The sequence below is a fragment of the Notothenia rossii genome, assembly GCF_949606895.1.
Source record: "Notothenia rossii genome assembly, chromosome: 2".
NCBI classification, from domain to species: Eukaryota; Metazoa; Chordata; class Actinopteri; order Perciformes; family Nototheniidae; genus Notothenia; species Notothenia rossii.
In genome coordinates this window covers 18,237,808-18,259,039 of record NC_136904.1, presented here as the reverse complement: position 1 = coordinate 18,259,039, position 21,232 = coordinate 18,237,808, and the positions used below count along the sequence as shown (strand labels likewise).

At 38.6% G+C, this 21,232-nt stretch overlaps 1 protein-coding gene across 1 annotated transcript in view; it reads left to right on the top strand.

Annotated features, from left to right (window-relative positions):
* Positions 1-19,110, top strand: part of cpne7 (copine VII) — a 28,567-nt gene extending 9,457 nt beyond the window's left edge. The window contains exons 6-17 of the mRNA XM_079665179.1: positions 203-277; positions 4,471-4,554; positions 4,641-4,730; positions 4,919-5,017; positions 5,186-5,272; positions 5,608-5,667; positions 6,375-6,508; positions 11,346-11,400; positions 15,277-15,328; positions 15,571-15,704; positions 16,664-16,900; positions 17,786-19,110. Coding sequence (XP_079521305.1) covers positions 203-277; positions 4,471-4,554; positions 4,641-4,730; positions 4,919-5,017; positions 5,186-5,272; positions 5,608-5,667; positions 6,375-6,508; positions 11,346-11,400; positions 15,277-15,328; positions 15,571-15,704; positions 16,664-16,900; positions 17,786-17,938 — 1,260 coding nt within the window. The 3' untranslated portion in view covers positions 17,939-19,110. The remainder of the gene's footprint in view (positions 1-202; positions 278-4,470; positions 4,555-4,640; positions 4,731-4,918; positions 5,018-5,185; positions 5,273-5,607; positions 5,668-6,374; positions 6,509-11,345; positions 11,401-15,276; positions 15,329-15,570; positions 15,705-16,663; positions 16,901-17,785) is intronic.
* Positions 19,111-21,232: the final 2,122 nt, after the last annotated feature.

Below are 21,232 nucleotides of genomic sequence, written 5' to 3'. Positions count from 1 at the left end.
AACTTTTAACTACTGGCAGATAATTAACTTCACCCTATTATGTGAGAGGCTTCATCTTACTCTGCAATTTAGTACAAAAAGTAGTTTTTATGAGAGATGTCTTGCTTTCCTGAAATGTATCATGTAGTCATGTGATTTCTTGCCATAGTTATGAAGCCCATATATGCATAAAATATTGCTAACTAATTGTATTTCCTCTCAGGTGCATGCTGAGGAAATTTCAGGCAACAACGGATACGTGGAGCTTTCCTTCTGTGCCAAGAAGCTCGATGATAAGGTAAGCAGAGCAGAAACCAACACGGTTCATAATTCATTAGATACGGTTTATAGCACTACACACGGGTAGCAGAGGTAACCATGTGATAATTATGACGGGAAGCATCACTGGCATAGAAGTTATACACATATTCATATTATATTTAAATCATTTTATAATTTAATTGTACAAGGAGAGAAAAAAGTGACATATCACACTTGATATGACACATCTTTGTAGTCACATAATGCTTTAACGGGTACACATTCTGGTGTTTGGCCACATCCTAGTGTCAAATGAACATTATGTGATATCGCATTTTAAACGTTTTTTTATTACTTGTTGATTTCATGTGGTTTTACTTTGAATCTTGATATCACTGACCCTCACTGCTTCTGACTCTAAAACTGTCAAACTTTGCTGAAGGCATATTTCAATCACAAAGACAGCAGGAGCTGGCATCCAATTACGACTGTGATCATCTGACGTCTGCATGTTCTTAGAAACGAGCCTTAGGATGTCAATCTCATAGTCTGCCCTTGATACACAGAGGTATTGGCAGACAAAACCGAAATGTTCTACAGCCCGTTCATTTATTTTTGAAATTGCAGTTTGCCGTTTCCCGCTAGTCTGACAGTTAAATTGGACTTGAGTGTTACACAAGGAAAATGATTAAAAAAGGTACTAGCTATAGCGTGCATCTTCCCCACAGTCTCTTTATATCTTCCCCTGCATGTCATATTTGCTTTATATATCCAGCTACTGGATACTGCTGGGAGTATTGAGCCTCTGCCTGTGAATCCACCCGCCTGCTTTGTTTAAACTGATGTGAATACAGCTGTGGGCGCAACACTGGGGAGCAGTGGTGTGTAATCGAGGACCAGAGACACTAGAGTGTTCATGTTTTCACTGAAAAAAACCTTTTCAGCAGCTTATTTGGAACAGATTTTGGTAGTTGATGCCGAATAACCAACAACCATGATGCACATAATGATAGACACTGACTCCGTTTACCTGCATGGAACATTTCCTCCTGGTTTGGAAAACTACCAATCTTTAGGTGGTGGATTTGAAACATATCTTGGTTAGAAAAATAAAAATAAAAAAAGGATAAGAAAGCAGACTTCTTCTCTCTGATATGGGATAAGGTAGAATTATTTTTTAAAGTAAAGCAGCACATATTTATTTAGTTTTGAAGTGATGAGTAATGATTGTAATAACTCTTGCCATTGAGTGATCAGTAAAATATGAGTAGCTTATGTACACATCTGCTACAATCTCCTTTTAGATGAGTTTTGGTCGCCACCAACGCTGAGCTCTTAGGGTGCTAAATGCTCATTTTGTTATTTTGACATTTGGTAAATGAGAACAGTAAAGTTGGTTTGTTAACCACATTCACCAGCTACAAGATGTTAAAACATATTATTGATTTATTGTACATACAAACATATTAAAAAGTGAATTTGAAACAAATATGTTGTAAATAATAAAAGGTAGATGTCAACAGGTACCAGAAGTAACTGTTATGCTCTTGTTATACAAATCAAAAATTATTATATGGTTTCCTCCATAAATAAAGGTTACCAGCTATCAGGTCGGTTCCCTACCAATACAATTTATCAGCCACTTATCTACCAGGTTGATGTTGGGCCTAACGATTTATTTAGCAGATGTTGAGTGAAGGAGCGGAGTGTTTCTGATTAGCTGCTCGTCAGGTGTATCACCTCCACCGGCTGTATATATTGAGGGATCATACATTGATGCACAGGAGCATTAATTATGAGATATCGCTCACTTCCCGGCCCAGGGTGGGATTTTGACATCTGCGTTTGTGCCACGGATTTCACTGGCTAGCGGTTGCCATGACAACAAAGAGAGGATACTACAGCTCTTTTTGCTCCGGTCCCTCAGGAGATGTATCTGGCTAATGTGGCGGGAAATGCAACATTACATGTACACACACACACACACGCGCGCGCACACGCACACTGACACACACGCTCGCTTCCCTGAAGAATCAATTGTCCTAAATAATCAGCACTGCTCTGCTCTCAGACGCGTGTGCTTTAGACTGAGAATAATTTAAGACTACAGTAAATAACCGTGCAGGAAGCTAACTCTTAGGCATGTTTTCAAATAAGCTGGTTATTCACTGACGATGTAAATAGAGACAGCCACCATAGATAACTCAAATGTGTGATGCTGGGCTATTGCAGATTATTAACATGGGAAGTAATGGAGTGCAAATAGAAACCAATAGAAATATTCAGAACTGCAATGGAGGCTACATTGAAGGAAGTAGCAGGTCATGAATGCTTTTGGCTCAATACAAGTACATAACTATGGCATGAGATGTAAGCTTGCCAAATATTCTCAACCTCTCGTCTGACCAAAAAGCTATCTTTTTTTCCTCTATCCTGAGTATTTCGTCACCGTAGCGACCACTCTGTGCTCTGTGCCTGCTACTCCCTGACCTTTAATCACAGAGATAATTAACTGTGCCTCTACAATCAGCAATGATAAACCACCATCAACAGCCATTTGTATAAATTACAGTTTCCTTTCAAACAAATCATCTAAAGACACGTATTAAAATTGAATATTTAGTAATGAGATTCTTTTGTAATTTTGCTTGTGTTAAGTTCATCATAGCCCTGTTGTAAATGTTATCTGACTGATTAGCTTCAATGCTATAAAGCAAATTAAGTCAAACCAACAGTGTTGAATTTAATGTACAGTGGGGCAAAAAATTATTTAGTAAGTCACCAATTGTGCAAGTTCTCCCCCTTAAAAAGATGAGAGTGGCCTGTAATTTTCATCAGCTATGAGAGACAGAATGAGAAAAAAAATCCAGAAAGTCACATGCAGATCTCCTCTAGAGCGGTGATGTTTTGGGGCTGTCGCTGGGCAACACGGACTTTCAACTCCCTCCAAAGATTTTCTATGGGGTTGAGATCTGGAGACTGGCTAGGCCACTCCAGGACCTTGAAATGCTTCTTACGAAGCCACTCCTTCGTTGCCCGGGCGGTGTGTTTGGGATCATTGTCATGCTGAAAGACCCAGCCACGTTTCATCTTCAATGCCCTTGCTGATGGAAGGAGGTTGTCACTCAAAGTCTCACGATACATGGCCCCATTCATTCTTTCCTTTACACGGATCAGTCGTCCTGGTCCCTTTGCAGAAAAACAGCCCCAAAGCATGATGTTTCCACCCCCATGTTTCACAGTAGGTATGGTGTTCTTTGGATGCAACTCAGCATTCTTTCTTCTCCAAACACGTCTAGTTGAGTTTTTACCAAAAAGTTCTATTTTGGTTTCATCTGACCATATGACATTCTCCCAATCCTCTTCTGGATCATCTAAATGCTCTCTAGCAAACTTCAGACGGGCCTGGACATGTACTGGCTTAAGCAGGGGGACACGTCTGGCACTGCAGGATTTGAGTCCCTGGCGGCGTAGTGTGTTATTGATGGTAGCCTTTGTTACTTTGGTCCCAGCTCTCTGCAGGTCATTACTAGGTCCCCCCGTGTGGTTCTGGGATTTTTGCTCACCGTTCTTGTGATCATTTTGACCCCACGGGGTGAGATGCGTGGAGCCCCAGATCGAGGGAGATTATCAGTGGTCTTGTATGTCTTCCATTTTCTAATAATTGCTCCCACAGTTGATTTCTTCACACCAAGCTGCTTAGCTATTGCAGATTCAGTCTTCCCAGCCTGGTGCAGGTCTACAATTATCTTTCTGGTGTCCTTTGACAGCTCTTTGGTCTTGGCCATAGTAGAGTTTGGAGTGTGACTGTTTGAGGTTGCGGACAGGTGTCTTTTATACTGATAACGAGTTCAAACAGGTGCCATTAATACAGTTAACAAGTGGAGGACAGAGGAGGCTCTTAAAGAAGAAGTTATAGGTTTGTGAGAGCCAGAAATCTTGTTTGTTTGTAGGTGACCAAATACTTATTTTCCACCATAATTTGCAAATAAATTCTTTAAAAATCAGACAATGTGATTTTCTGGATTTTTTTTCTTCTCATTTTGTCTCTCATAGTTGAGGTATACCTAGGATGAAAATTACAGGCCTCTCTGATCTTTTTAAGTGGGAGAACTTGCACAATTGGTGGCTGACTAAATACTTTTTTCCCCACTGTATGTGTTTTCATTAGGCTTAGGGCTTGAGCTCTCATTAAGAGTCAGTGGTTTTGACATCTTGTTTCCTCTGCAGGATATCTTCAGCAAATCTGACCCTTTTCTGGAAATATACCGAATCAATGACGATCTTTCAGAACAACTCGTGCACAGAACTGAGGTAAAATCGTCATATTCCCTTTTCACTTCAAGCAACAGCTGTTTTCTGCCACTTATTTCATATGTAACGGGTTCCTTCTCTAACAGGTGATTAAGAACAACCTGAATCCTGTGTGGGAGCCATTCAAAGTGTCTCTCATATCTCTGTGCAGCTGTGATGCAGAACGTAAGCTCAAGGTGAGAGACCATTAGCAACTAAATCCACATCAGTGCAAAACGCAGGGGTCAGGAACTGTATAAACAGGGCTTAACAAGAATGAATTAAAGTAGAATATTTGAAAGGTGAATTATTACATTTTGCATGAATAGTTTATCTATGGTCATGGCAACAGATAGTTAACAGTTGTGTCCACGTGTGCCTACAGTGCCTCGTGTGGGATTATGACTCCAGAGGGAAACACGACTTCATCGGCGAGTTCTATGCCACTTTCAGGGACATGCAGAACATTTCCAGTGGAAATAAGGTCAGTGAACGAAGAGACCGAGGAGAGACAGCCGTGTAAATGTTTCATCCATTTTCAATATGCCTCTCTCTGCTGAAATCCATCCCAGATGAAACCAATGTCATGTTGCTTAAGATGTATTGGCAATGTTTAAAACACTGAACACTGTCTTCAATTTTCTATGTTTAGGTGACATGGGACTGTGTGAATCCTAAGTACAAACTGAAGAAGAGAAACTATAAAAATTCAGGAGTTGTCATCCTCAGTAACCTTAAGGTAGGAATCAGTTGAACCAATCACTGTTTTACTTTTTACTTACATTATGAGATAGGAATGAATTGTAATTATGAATGCTTGTACGCACTGCATGGTGACACAATCGTCTTTGTTTGTTATCTCTGACTGCTTAGCTTAATGAGTAAATGTTTAAGGATATTTCTTCAGAGGGCACTTTTCGTTTCCGCTGCTTTGAGAAGCTATATATCACAACCATTTTTTTACACTTTACAGTCAACCGATTTGTCGAGTTAATTCAGTTTTAATGAGCAGATGCTTCTGAAAAGATGCTTCTGAGGTTTTGCTATAAATACATATTTGTTTTTCTATTGCAGCTCCACAGAGTGTACTCCTTCTTAGATTACATCATGGGAGGATGCCAGATTCACTTTACGGTAAATTGAGCAGTCTGTGTTTAGTAATGCTTCACTGTCCTAGAGCTTTTAACAGGCCCTGGCTGTATGTATTACCCAATAATGTGACATTATCTGCATGTTACATATTGCTTTTATATAAACAGACATTGGTATGGTTTTCTTTAGTGGTCCATTAGCATTCATTGTGCAGCAAAGGTTATATTTTCTGAACGTGAAACAGTATTTTAAAATTGTTCTCATCCTTTAAACTTTCCCTGATGGTGTTTTTGTACATGCACTCAGTTATTTTTCTTGGCAGCATCGTGGAATAAATTCAAACCTTCAACTTTTGCCCTTTAGTCTGCCCTCTGTTGTGCAACCTCTCACTCTCTACTGGATTACTGAAGAAATGAATATTCATTCTGAGGATCGCTTTGGTAGATGCAGTTCCTTCTTAGCTGGTTGGATGTGTTCAGGAGCTGGAGCTGTTCCTACAGTATGTGGGTGTAAAAAGCTCAAGTTCATACATCTGATCAAATAATTCATATTGCCATTATGCAAACTTCAGGCTTGCTCACACATAATTACTTGTAAAATAATAAGAAGCCAAACACTAAAGGTGAGAAGCAAAAACATAAACTTAACCTGCTCATAGCACAATGACGTTCCAAATACAGAAGCTAATGGTGGAGTTCTACTCTAGTAACTGATTCCTATTATTCATACTGCGCACTTCTTTCTACCAGGTTGCCATTGACTTCACAGCCTCCAATGGAGACCCGAGGAACAGCTGCTCTTTGCACTACATCAACCCTTACCAGCCCAACGAGTACCTGAAGGCTCTGATAGCAGTGGGGGAGATCTGTCAAGACTACGACAGGTTTGTCAGTCTTTTGTTTCTCAGTAAAGGTTATCTGCTGCCTACAGGGATTGCCGGTGTCTTGGGTTGTAAAAGAGCGTCGCAGAGGGCCCCTTGCACAACATTTCAGTGGGATCTCTCACACTGAAACAAGCCACTTTAGCTGAACCATTACAAAAGGATTGGAATTGGAATCATGGAGGACTGGAGCAGATTTGCAGACGTTTTATGTTTCTGCTTCCCAGTTTGTTTTGAGCTGTAGGAACTGAACTCTTGACTGCTAGCTCCTCTATCTCCAATGAATTTCTTGACTGAAATGTATTTTACATCCTTAATGGATAAATGCAGAAGTTCATTTAGATATCTGTTGGCAAAGTGATGCACAACCTGGAACATTTGAGCAAACAGATTTGGACTCCACTGGCATTATTTATGCATGAGGGTGATGTAGGGCTGAAGCAGGGCTCGGTAGAAGTCAAGGGCATTGACACAATATTCTGGACACACTTGACTAGCCATTTTGTCAAAATATCTATTTATTTCCAGATTTCTTTTGACAAACTGACAGAAAGAGGACATTTTGACCTCTGTAGGCACAGTCCGTTTTCTGTATTTTCTTGTCTGACAGACTTTTGACAGAGATTTCTAAGTAACTTGTGTATTTATTTATACCAGTCCAGCATAACACATACCACATCCCTCTCACAATAAAGATCTATTTTCACTTTAATCTATATGCAGTGGCGAGCTGTGACTTTTATACCTAGGCCCTCTGACCCTCCACCCCCCCCTGTTATTTTAAATACAATTAAATCAAGTTATTTTGGTAAAACTAATAAAAAATGTAACAACAAAAAAAAAATAAAAAAAAATATTTAGTATTAGTATTTTTTTTTAATGTTTTCAAATATTATTTTTTAGAATATCTTAGGCCCTGACAGAGGGCCTAGAGGGCCCTGACGGCTCGCCACTGTCTGTATGTCATACCCCTCTCCTCCCCCATGCTCCCCCATCCTCTTTGACACCCCATGTATCTGTTGGTGCACTGGGCCAATGGCTAGTAAAATCCTATATTAAATGGCTAGATAACAAATGGCAAAGCAAAGTATGTGTATAAAATACATTTGGAGACAGAAAGATACACATACAACACATGCACTGTGGAATATTACTTTTGCACCAGCCAATGCCTGTTTATAGGGACAGTGCTGACTGTTTTGTATGCTTCACATGTTCTATGCTCACAATGGCGGCTGCATTTGCATTCTCCTGTGGATAACTTGAAGATGCTGTTTTTTCAGCATCTGGTTCACAGCTACTGGTCCCTTCTTAGCTTGCATAGGCTCATTAGATGGAACTGCAGACGGACACATGCAGAGACAGGGGATAACACCAGGATAGCAAGCACTTCAAAACGAAGTGGGAGGCATTATTGCTGGTGAAATAATGGTGTATAATCAGATGTAAAGACAGAGGAAGTCCAGCGGGAAGAAAACACTGAAGCTATCTGAACAAAGTTATACTTTCATATAATATTCCCGTCACTGTCGATACTGGCTCAGGTCTTGGCTTCAGGCACACACATCGTTTTTAAATGGCTGATTGTCTTGTTGAAAAGAAATATGAAACAATGTACAATTGTGCAAGAAAGTTGTCTTTATTGCTGTCAGGCTTGACGGTACTTTTTAATAATGGGAAATTGTTTATTATATGATATGTGTCAGAGAAAGACCTTCTCATCTGTCGAAACTAAGCCAGATGAGGATTAACACATAGACTGATTTATGCAGATCCTTCTATTGAATATCAGTGGGGCACTTTCTGGCTAATTATAACATCCCGAAGATCTTAATAGAGACACTGAAAACCTGCCTTAAAATTACAAGGTCGATATTTTTCGCTTTATGATTTCTGTGTTTACATATACAGTATAAACAACATCATCATACATGGAAACATGCCGCTGGTGCAGAAGAGTGTCGCAAGTGTAGGCAGCCAATCCCTCTCAGGTTGGAATTGTTGTTGAGGTGTAAAACGTGGGCATGCAAACCTTTTAGCCTTTAGTGGATATAGGTGATGTGGGATTTTAGAGTCCTTGCAGAGGAGTGCATTATGGAGCTGGAGTGACTAGCTTTTGTCTGTGTGGGCAGAGGCTCGTATACCTTGCTGAGAGGGCTATTATACCGGCCACATCTCCCTGTGGCTGCTCACAAAGGGAGAAAACAAGGCCCACCATGAACCTCACAGCAACATTCATAAGATGGATATGCTGCAAACGTATCTGTATTGTCTGGGCTGAGGATAATGTGTCATGTTGTCTCTACACCTATAGAGATCTATAAGAAATTCCTTAATTGGCATAGAAATCAATTAGTTGAGGCTCTAAGGGCACATTTATAAGAGTATGTTATTCACCAAAGAGTAGTTTGCCTAAGAGTCTTGAGGTCGAGGTAATGAGTGCTGTACAACACATCTGAGATAAAAATGGCTCAGCACGAAACACCCTTTTCCCATTCAAATATTTTCCCGAAATGGTACCAAACACATTTCTCCCTATTATTTTGCATCTATACAACATACCTTGGTGTTTCGGAGAGGTCACAGTAGCGGGAGTAATTTTGATGAAAATGGGTTAAAAAAGTGAAATGAAAACATATAAAGGTTGAAGGTGAGTTTAGAGCAATGGCAGTTTTTCATGCTTTTTTTTATCAGTTACATGACCTGCTGGACACTGAAATCTATTAATTAGTTTGGTACATTATTCCCAGAGTGGGTCTATATCTGCAAATTATACAGTACATTAGCCAGGGCATGTGGAGAGGCTGCATTACAGAGAATACAAGTTGGACTCATTCACATGTTTTTTTTTCTTGGAACAGAGGATAATGATGGCAGCCAAATGTGTGTTCGAAATGGCCCATGTACCATATCCAATGATGTCTTCCTAACAGGCTGTCGCTGTGACCATTTGCAGCCACTCCGCAAGGTTATGGGAAGAGAAAAAATATATTTTCTAGAGAATGAGCAACAATAATAAGACAAATAATAGGAATAAGAAGAATAGATTCCTGCTGGTCACTAAGCTATTGCATTAACAGCAATTGCCACTGCTACTAACCATTATACCAGAACAACAACTTTCTGAGTAAAGTTGCTTCTGTCAGGACTTCACCGCTAAGAGTTGGTAGCTCACTCTGACAGTGTAACCATCATCACTCTGCCAGCCTCTATATGAATCCACACCCATCAGAGATAATTAAACACGTTGGATAGCTCGGAAAAAGCTGCCTCAAAGCCATGTTAGCTCAAAGAGTGGACAAACAACTCTCCAATCAACACTTGTCAACACACCAGATAAATCAACACCTATTAACTGTGTAAAGTTGGCTGTGTATCCTTTGGTGCACTCACACCATGTCCAAAGTAAATGAATTATTATTAGGATTCTGTCGATCTTGAGATGCTATTTGAGATTGAGCTGGGCTGCAACATGAGTTGTTTTGTGAGTCATAAAGGCATGGACAGTAGATGTTCTTATAATGGAGGCAGCCATTAGAGAACACTGTAGGTAAATATTCCCTGATATGAATATAAACATGCTGTGACAGCTCTGCTGCTTATCATAAACTCCACTAATTCTAGTTCATAAAGTAAACACAAAGTATTTCCTCTGTATTTAATATCCAGGCTGTCCTCAAACCAGATTAAATTAATGGGTTTGGTTAAAAAAAAACAGAATGGTCACAACATTAAACTGCATTCCCCAAAATACATTTATTTAGTTGGGCCTGTTAAAAGCTCCCATCTTTGAAGAACATATCAAATAATTAAAACCAAGTACAACAAAAAAAAAAGCAAAAAAGCTGTTTGAATTTTTAAGGCATTTTATATTTTTGATTGCAATATGAGATTAATTTATAATATAAGAACATGTTCCACGTTGAACTGTAGTGTGGTTTTCTGTGTGGTCTTGCGTATCTACATGTACAATGTAGCATGTGTATACTCCAAGCATCTCATGTGTTGTAGTTGACGGCAGGGACAGTGAGGACAAGATGGCCAGGTCTTCGTTTACCTTAAAGCTCTTTAAAAAAACAACCAGCATCTTCTCTGAAGAGGAAAATATTCACTGGGCTTTTGTCTTTAAATACAATCAACATTGTTCCATCCATTTTGCATTGAGCTGCTGTTTGCAGACCATTCATCACCACATTGCATTTTCAAGAGTTGACCACTCTTCTGCTGTGTTTGAAATGAATCCCTTATTTAATTCTCATGTTATACAAACTTAAAAGTTCACGTTATGGTTGTCAGTAAAATTGTAAGGGACACATTGCATTGTGGAAGTCTTAACAAAAAGGAGTGTACATGTCATGGACACTTCTTTTTCGTGACAATGGGGGAAGGTTTGACCATGCTAGTGAATGGATTTCATGATCAGATTTCAGATACACAAGTAAATGAGCAGAGGTTGAACATATCGCACTCTCGGTAAACAGAGATCGTCTTGTTATTTATACTAATCTCTGTTTCCTGGCCTTGGAAAAGAGCTCTCATTTCAGCATAGCAGAGCCTCTTATAGTAATATCTGCCCATCTTAATTGTGAGCTGAAAAATGGAGAGGATGAAGACTGTGGGAAGCTCTTTGAACAGGTGCAAACACTGGCTGCGGCCACGGATTTCAAATTGTAGTTACAACTTTTAACATTTATGAAATTCAACGACGCAGATGGTTTGCCATCGGAAATATGAACACATGGATAATATATCAATGCTTTTCAGAACACTTTCATAGGCTATCTCATGTTTAACTTCAGTAGCTGAAATATGTGACTGGCTAATTTGCTTATCTTTTCAGTGACAAAAGATTTTCAGCTTTGGGGTTTGGTGCCAGAATCCCTCCAAATTATGAGGTGAGTATTTCTCCTCTTATCTCTCCCTGTTTTGTTTTTTTATACACAGCCTCCCTTTTTTATTATTTCCCCTAACACTGGCCTTCTCTTCACATGAACAATATTATGCATATATTCATGTTCGCATGGAATCCTGGTATATTCCTTCACCCTGGGACTTGCATTAAGCAGCTGATTTCATTGACCAGTTTTATGACACAGTCCGTTATTCTGTCAACATTTCACATTTTAAACTAATTACCAACTTTTTATTCATAAGCCCCATGTCTTAAAATACCAACTTGTCTGCAGAAAATAACATGTTCTCATAAGATAAAAGCCCTGTAGTGTTGATGCTTAATTTACATAGCCATTCATGAGTGTGAGAGAATTTGTTTAAGCAAATTGGAATTTGAGAACCAAAGCCTTCAGCGAATCAGCATAAAGCCCTCAGGAGATGTCTGACATGTGAAGAGTGCACACACACACACACACACACACACACACACACACACACACACACACACACACGCGCACGCACGCACGCACGCACACACACACACACACACACACACACACACACACACACACACACACACACACACACACACACACACACACACACACACACACACACACATTGATACTCTTTTTCATACCAGACAAACCAAACATAGGCTGTGTTTTTGTATTGATTGTTTTTTATGATTGCATTGTTCTATGTGCAGATATGAAACACTTATCTTTTTACATCATACAAAGATTCATGGCTTTGTAAACTCAAAACTATTCATTTCTGAATTAACCACAACAGTGACTGCCCAGCAGAAGCCACATTTATCTTATTTCATGCTGCTGCCACATTGTGATTTGTGCTGCAGATGAATGCTAATTAAGTCATTACAATGAACTCATATGCTACACCTCTGTGAGGGGTTGATGGACCAGGAATATTCCTCAGTGTTGTTCTGCACTGTTGTATCCTTTATTATGCATTATGTATACACATTTTATTTGAATTCATATAATAAATAAAGAACCAAGATTTTCCAGCTGAGGATTTACCAGATAATAATTATGCGCATTAATGGGAAGCTTCCGTTTTATTGCAATGAATATGGCCTATCGTGCTCTGTTTTTTGTAAGCCACAGAAAATGTGCACAAGTCAGAGTTAAGGTTAAAAGGAGAAAACACCCCTTACCATCAGATAAGTGTGCTTTTTTTTTAAAAATGGACTCTGGTGAATTTGCTTGTTTAGTGCGGTTTGTCTGTTGCTGGTATGGAGGCAGTCAATTGAACTCTGATGCTTAGGTGCCCTCGTACTGTTGATCCAGTTTTTTGCCTCGGACTGTTGTGTAATTGGATTTTGGTCTGAAAGTAAAGCTGGAAGAAAACCACATGATTTGTATATGATAGTATATGTGTGTTTTTAGCAAGGGTTTAAAGCATGGGTGTCCAAGCTTTTTTCACCGAGGGCCACATACAGAAAAATATATACGAAGGGCTGGGCCACTCACTAGAGATATATTGCCTCATAAGTTCAGTTATAAGTTAGCAAAATCAATCAAATGTAGGTAAATAATGCTTGTGAGTGTTGGCAGCTCCTCCCTTAAAACAGAAGCCTCCGATTGATTATAATAAGGAGAAATAGGAAGGGTGTATTTCAAGCTTGTTATGTAAATAAGTCATTGGGCTTTTTTCTTATCAACTATATATGTTAGAAAATCTTTCCAGCTTTAATTGACTGAGTGGTCTTATTAACACATGAATATTACTGTGTAATATATATTTTTTACATTTAGATTTAAGAAGTACAATATAAGACAAGCACAAGTTTCATTTGTGGGCCATATTTCATTATACTTTTTGAATTAGCTGAGGGCCAATTCAAAATGGTCCGCGGGCCGCATTTGGCCCCCGGGCCGTAGTTTGGACACCCCTGGTTTATAGCCTTAATACGATCTACTGATTTACAACTGATCATGAACAGATGGATACATGTATGTAAAGCATTTGGTAACCATTGCAACACACATGCAATATTGATAATAAACATTCATTACATTTTGATTTTCAGGCAAGTAATACTAATATCACTTATTTAAGCTTTTTGTAATAGCAGATTATATTAACAAATAAGTATCATTGAGGTTTGGGAGAATGTGAACAGATTAGAACTGAAAGGCAACAACAGATCACATCTTTCGTTAGTCTGGACCAGATGAACACTCATCTAATCTGCTTCATCTGGAGTGTGGAATGTTGCCAAATCCTGATTTGTGCTCTGGATCATCTGATATTACCTATTTCCAAATGAGCTTTGTATTCTTCTAACAAGTGAGCAAAGTACAGATAAAAACCCACATATGGAAATGATCAAATAACCAAATCTGATTTCCAAACTTGGACAAATTAGGGCTGACAAAAGGTTTTTCAGAGCTTTAAAGGGAGTGTTGATTTTGCACTGATGCTAATCCTCATACATCTGAACAGGCAAAGCCAAAGATAAGATTGTATTATTGAATGAGTGTCACACAGTAGCATACAAAGCACAGGTGTAACTAATACAATTACCAATGCTCTGTTCCATTTTTCTGTCCCTATAAGCCATGCCAGCGAACCAGCCAGCACAATAGCAGAGCCTCAAAACTGGCACGTTCAAATGGAAGACAGACAGCCATTATTAATGTTATTAGTTACACCTGTGCATTTCCATGTCAAAAGGTCCGCCATGAAACAGGCCTGTTAAATGAGATACAAAACAAGAGCCCCTCTCTTGCAGTGGCCCCATTCCACAATACACTGACTGAATGCAGGCTGTTAATCACATTAAAGACAGAAATGACTCAAAAGAAAGTAGCCAGCTGGAGAAAAGTCAGTTGTCACTGATCTGGCTGACAGTTGGTGCTGGTGGAAAAAAAGGTTTCTTGTGAGAGGAGGTATCTAGAAGGGGATTCATTTCGTGCCAAGTATACAGCTTTGGAATAAACTAAATAAATATGACGCTTGGGTGGTGAAAATAGGCCATATAAAAGAAGAGGGGTTGCAGTCTCTTTCCAGAAACCAGATAGCATACAGTGAATGATGTACATGCAATACTGTTTGTATCACTACACATGTGAAAAAGTGAGGGACATTTAAAAAATTGGTTGAAATTGTTTATGTACATATATATATATGAATTCAATAATTAAGGGGCGGCTGTGACGCACTGGTTTAGTGTGCTGATCATCAGATCAGGGGACCAGGGCACTGGTTAAATCCCACCTTGACCGCCACTGCAGTCAACATGCCGGTGTGTCCTTAGCTAGACAATTCAGTGTAAATTGCTCCTGTGGGTATTGTCCACAGTATTCAATGTATTACATGTCTAATATATGTAACATATAATGTAAAGCGCTTTGAGTACTCCGGCAAAAGTAAATACCATGAATCATTATTAATATTTTGACCATAGTTTTCTAAGTTCCAGCTTGCATTTTGTTATCAGTTCTTGATTATGAGCACATCATTTCCCTGCCTGTAATTGACATTCAAAACGAATCATGTAATGATCCAACCTGGTATTGAACATGACTGCCATAATAATTAACGTGCCAGTTGCAAACTGACTCCCAGTATCTATTGATGTGGTCAGTAGTAACGTTGTAGATGCCATCAGAAGTTATTTCTAAATAACACTCAAAAGCAGTAGGACAACTAACATTTCCAATATTCAGTCTGTGTCACCTTTGGTTTGTTTCAATTCTACAAAACTCATCTTTTCATAACCAAATTGTACAGAGCAATACTGTGTATTCTAGGCTTTAGCAGAGTCTAAACATGGCAGTCGCTTCTGGGGACAAAGCCTCCATGATAATTAAATAACTGTTTCCCATTTTTCTCTTTATCCGCAGGTGTCACATGACTTTGCCATTAACTTCAACCCAGAGGATGATGAATGTGAAGGTAAGGAAGGGAGAGGTCAGGTTTTTATTTAAATATTTGGAACATTTAAAACATGTTTCGTTAAAGTTCAAGTTATTTTACTTCTGTAAGGGGCAAAACATATTCAAGCCTCGTAAGAATAATTGACTGCAGTGATTCATCAATCTGGTGTTTAGTTTCAGCTTTTTTAATGACAAGTGTAGATAACTGTAGATAATGTTATTGATTTTTCCTTCATTTTGCTATGTGCTCTCTTTGATCAGAGATCCAAGGAGTGGTTGAGGCGTACCAGAACTGCCTTCCTAAGATCCAATTGTACGGCCCGACCAATGTTTCTCCCATCATTAACAGGATAGCCAAACTGGCAGCAGGCGACGGCAACATTAAAGACGCCTCTGTGAGTTTCTCTTTTTATACTCTATTAGAAATAAATGGACGTAATACAGGCTTTGTTGAAATGCATCCCGCTGAGTTCCCAGAGTGAGAAGCCTCTGGTTCACCTCTGCTCACAGTTACAATGCCCATGGCGCAAAAGAAGAAAGTGCCTATCAAAGAGCAAATTAGTATTCTTTAAATTATGATGTGAAATCCCGTACTGACGTATATTTAGTTTGCTTTAATACATTTTCCAAATCATTGACCCCTTTTTTGTGTTAAAAGAATCTCATAAACTGCTGTTAAAATGGGATTCAACACAAATGCCTAATAATGTTACTGAGCGCTTTATCTTTCATTGATATCTCGTTGGGAATAGGAACAGAAGTCTCTTATCTATTTACGCTCTAACATTACCCAGAGGGTTCACTGACATTAGTTTCTAAGCTATCATACTCTTGTTATTGTACTGGCCTTCATGTCATTATAACTCTCCTTTTCTATTCCATCTTTTGATCAGTGAATGAGCTGCAGTAAACAACCAGGCTTTCAGGGCACACATTAGAGATGAATACACTCAGAACATTGAGTAACACATAAACACTTTAAGGTTCCAATGAACCATCCACTTCTCATGGGACCAATCAGAAATAATTACATGTCCATTTTCTCCGACACCTCATATTCTCCTTTTACACCGTTCAGTGGAAACATTAAATAGTTTTCACACATACATTCACACACAAGGATTTTTTTTTTGGAAATATGTATTTTGTTTTTAATAGCCTTCCTTTTTATTTGTTCTTGATCCCCTTGTTTTCACTGCTGTACACACTGGCACTCACACTTACTATAGAGGCTTCACAATTCCCCAAAACAAAAACACCAAAACACACACTTAGAGGTTTTCTTGCTAAACCACATGTTGCTGTTAAAATGGGTTGGTGTCAGTATGGACATAATAATCTTATATTTTTCCAGCGATACCACATCCTGCTCATCCTCACGGATGGTGTAGTGACGGACATGGCAGACACACGTGAAGCGATTGTGCGAGGCTCCTACCAGCCTCTCTCCATAATTATTGTTGGAGTGGGCAATGCAGACTTCACAGACATGCAGATTTTGGATGGAGATGACGGAGTCCTACGTTCACCGAAGGGCGAGCCAGTCCTCAGGGACATTGTGCAGTTTGTGCCCTTCAGAGACTTCAAAACGGTTAGTTTTTCTCTCCGTCTGTCAATCTAACTTCTTGACTTTCAGCCTCAACCCCACTTCTTCTGACATATGTGTTAGAAAAACAAGTGGACATTGATTTTTTTTACATAACACCCTCTCCATTGTTGTTTAAAAGAGTGCATAGGCAGCAGACAGACATTTCAACAACAATCAATAATGAATAAATAAGTAGAGAAACCTAATAAATGCAGAAATACAGGATACGAGGTGAAGAGATTAGTATGAAAATGATCTGAATCATATGCTGTGGTTTTTACAGTTACCATATCTCAATACATATGGCAGGTTTTAACCTGATGCTTTTCCACAATGCTTCAAAACACAATATAAGGCAATACATGAATTTCATCCCTTCAGGAGAGTTTTACAAAATATATGCGATATAAGAGCTTATATACTGTATATACATATATATATACACTTTGTTTTTTTTTCTTTAAATGATCGCTCATATATATAGTTAACCTACATGTGTATTACATAATATTATTACATATTTGTAACACTTACATTTTATACAATTAAAAATCAAACAGCAAGTGCACTCCCTTTTTACCCAACAAAGTGATGTGTCCAGACTTGGCACATCAATTGTTAAACATCTAGGCAGATTTATCTTGCAGGCCTGCACATTAATGAGTTTTATACTACTGAGATTTCTTTTTCCAATTATGCTTAAACAAAAGTATTTTTTACCGACTGCATGCTAGTTAAACATTAAATAATCAACTATAAGTTTTTAACAGTTACACTCTAATACAATGTCTGATACTGACTGTCTTGAATATGTCTGAAACATAAAAGTATTTGTTACCCCATATGTAGTCCCCAGACAAATCCAGCTATTCTCTGTCTCCATTGCAGGCTTCCCCTGCAGCCCTGGCCAAATGTGTTCTTGCAGAGGTGCCCAAGCAAGTAGTGGAGTACTACAGCCATAGGGCCATCTCCCCAATGTGTCCAATTAGTGAGTCGCTGACCCCCGTCCTCACCCCTATTGCCACCACCCCAACAGAATAAAACCCCAGCCTGCTCCTGGGACCAACCTTTGAACACAGCATCAGTCCAGAACACTGAGAGGGAGAAAGGACGCATGCCTCGCAATTTTGGACAATTACTGAATTTCTAAATGTGTTGTTACTCATTTATTTCATTCTTCACAAGTGTTTACATAAGGACAGCACTACAGAGGCTGTTGGTTACATGTGTCTGTTCGATGTGGATCCAGCGTTGTTCTCCCTGGCTGTGAAAACCTTGACCATCCAGCAGCTTCAGTATCAGTCCTGGAGGATTGTGTTGTTTTTTACCCCACATTTGTATGCATGCAGGCCAATCCCTCAGTACTGATCCATCCAGCGGATGCAGACTTAAAATTCCTCACTGCTCAAGACATTCAGCCCCTCTACCCTCTCTATTATGTTACTGTTTTGCTTATGTGACATCTTCAGGTACTTTTGAAGATAATCTGTACAGTACTGTATGTTGCAATCAAAATGATATTGCTCAACTTGAAAATACTGACAACATTTAATCCAGATGTTATATATATATATATATATATATATATATATATATGAGTTACAGGAAGAAATGCTGCATTCAGACCGATTAATACCTTGACCTTTCTTTACTGTATGTACCTACATTTTTCTGGCTGCAATATTGGCCTTATATTGGATAACAATACAACCATATCTCTAAATGAACAAAGATAGCATATTTAAAATCAGTCATTATCATGAGTTGATTTGAAGTGGAAAATCATAAACATGAGTGAAAACTCTGTTTCTAAAGTGCACCAGCCATTCTCAATAGAAATTCCTTATTGATACACCATGAACCATTAATTACACCACCCCCACGTAGGGAATATGAAAGCAAGTAATGCTGAGTGTCTGGGCTGTTAGCAGGTTGCCAAGTTAGTGTATTCTGTGTAAAATATTGATCAAATCCACCAGTAATTAGGTCTTAATAATGCCAGGTGAGGAAACAGCAGCAATGGGGAAAATCCTGGATTGGTTCCAATATGTCTCCCTTTGTACCTTGTACCTTCTACTGTACATCTGTGAATCTTTAAGTGACTTCTGCTATGTGTAATATTTGCTATGGCTCGAGCTTGCGTATGCTTCTTTCAGTTACAAAAGGGAGCTCACAAGTCATACAAACATGGAAAATACAGCCATGTAATCATCTGGCATGTGTTTGGGTTTCTGCAGCATAAGTTGCTTCTTATGTTTTTCTCCAAGAGAAGACAAATGGTTCAGTGAGTTTGGTGGCTTTAGTATAAACTGTGAGAATGATCCTTCATGTCAAATGAATACTTTCCTTTTGAATAGTCTGCTATTGTTGTCCTTCACATTCCTGCTCTGTTTTTCTTCTTCTTTGTGCTGCTTTTTATACGCAATATCATTTAACTCAATGTTTTGTAGGGAAATTAAGTGGAGAGTGCAGAGTTTAGATCCAATGAAAGCACAAAGCCGATTAAAACAAGTGCTTCAATACACACGCTAATGTTCACCAAACCAGCTCTAGAATGTGTTAGACGTTTGCTCATGTTTGTACACGTCTCAAGAACAAACCTTTTCTGTGAATCTGTTCTTTTCATTTTCAAGAATTTCTTGCCTGAATCTCTAACCTTCACTTTAACTTACCGTGTCAGGGTTGTGCAGATTGTCGTCATAGTGTTCAGTGCGTAGTCTGTAACAGTTCACATAAAGCTGTACCATGTTTCGGCCTCAGTATTTTCCCAAAATGTTGGCCTCTAACGGAAACAAGAAATGAGAGATGTCACATATTATTACAATTTGAAGAAGTGCATAAAAGTCAATTGAACGAGAAAGAACAAAAGTTGCAAAGACATTTTCAAAAGGCATCCTCCTGGCATTCAAACCTTTTCATCACATATGCAAGGCACCTCTAAATGATTCCTTCCTATTTAAAAAATATGGATGGGTTTACCTTAAATCTGGACTGGAAAATGAATATTCAAGATGTATCAAGAGCAAAACTTTCACAGATCTATTTTAACTTTGAATTTAATATAATAATACAATTAGAATATGTTGCACTTACCTTGGTTTTGAATTGCAAAAGCAAATTAGTATTTTCATTTCATTTAGAGGTAAAACATACAGCTTACGGATTCAAAGAAATTATATCTGGTCAAATTATTTTATGAATGAAAGTCAAACATTGGTGCCCTTATCAGCTGGCTAACTGAGAAGCATAAGTGACCTAAATGCAAAAGTGTGTAAAATCCTCAGAGGTCACCGAATAGGTTCAACCCTAACTATGTTTTGCTTGATTGGTTTTCTCTTCCAGTAATGCCTCTATACCTTATTCACCTGCTTGTTGCTCTTACATGTATCTTATATGGTGTATTTGTGCTCTGAATGGTGACTAATTCACTTGGCCAAAAGCCATTTAATACATTGGAAGACTCTTGCAGCTTCTCAAGCATACACATATCCACCCCCAAGCTACATAATTAATCTGACTTTGATTTGTCCTCTAGAGCTTTACCAGTCCTCCCCAGATACAGACTATTGACTTCTTATGAATACACCTAAACACAGCGGGCTCTGCTGTTGGCTGCTCTCTGAACTCCTTTGAAGATCACAACTATCGAGGATTCCTCTGTCGCTGTGGATCACAGGACGAGTCCGATCGATTCAGCAGGCCTAGATATGGAGCCATATCAGTAAATGATGTGGAGGGACTGTGGTCTCACATCTGAAGTTAGAGGCTATAATAATAAGTGTTGCTATACATGTTTTATTGATAAACCTTTTTACAACACAAAAAGTATGAAAACATATTCTGATTACAAATATATATTTTAATATCATAAAAACTAAGCATTTATTTATGAAACCAGCCTTATGATCACCTACAAATCCTTGGTGGCAACCTTTTGCTTATTGATTCAGGCAGGAAGCAAACATATTAGCCAATATTTCGTCAAGGCAAACCAGCTCATCTATTAATATCTGAAATTAACTTATTTTCCCCGAATACCTCGACCAACTTATTGCTACATTGCCTCAGGTTATGAGCTGCATCGGCTCAAGTGGTTCATTACCCTGTCCTCTTGACATTTCCATGAGATATGATTCTACAATCTTAGAACATACAAAATGTTATTCCTTTATCGGATAGGAATTGTATAGTTGTATTTATTTCATATTTTTGTTCTCTAATAAGTAATCAAAAAATGCCAAAATAGGTTTTTTCTAAGTACAAATATCAAAACACTGTGCCAATAACATTTTTTATGTTCTCCTTGAGCTATCTGAAATATGAAATGTTTCCAGA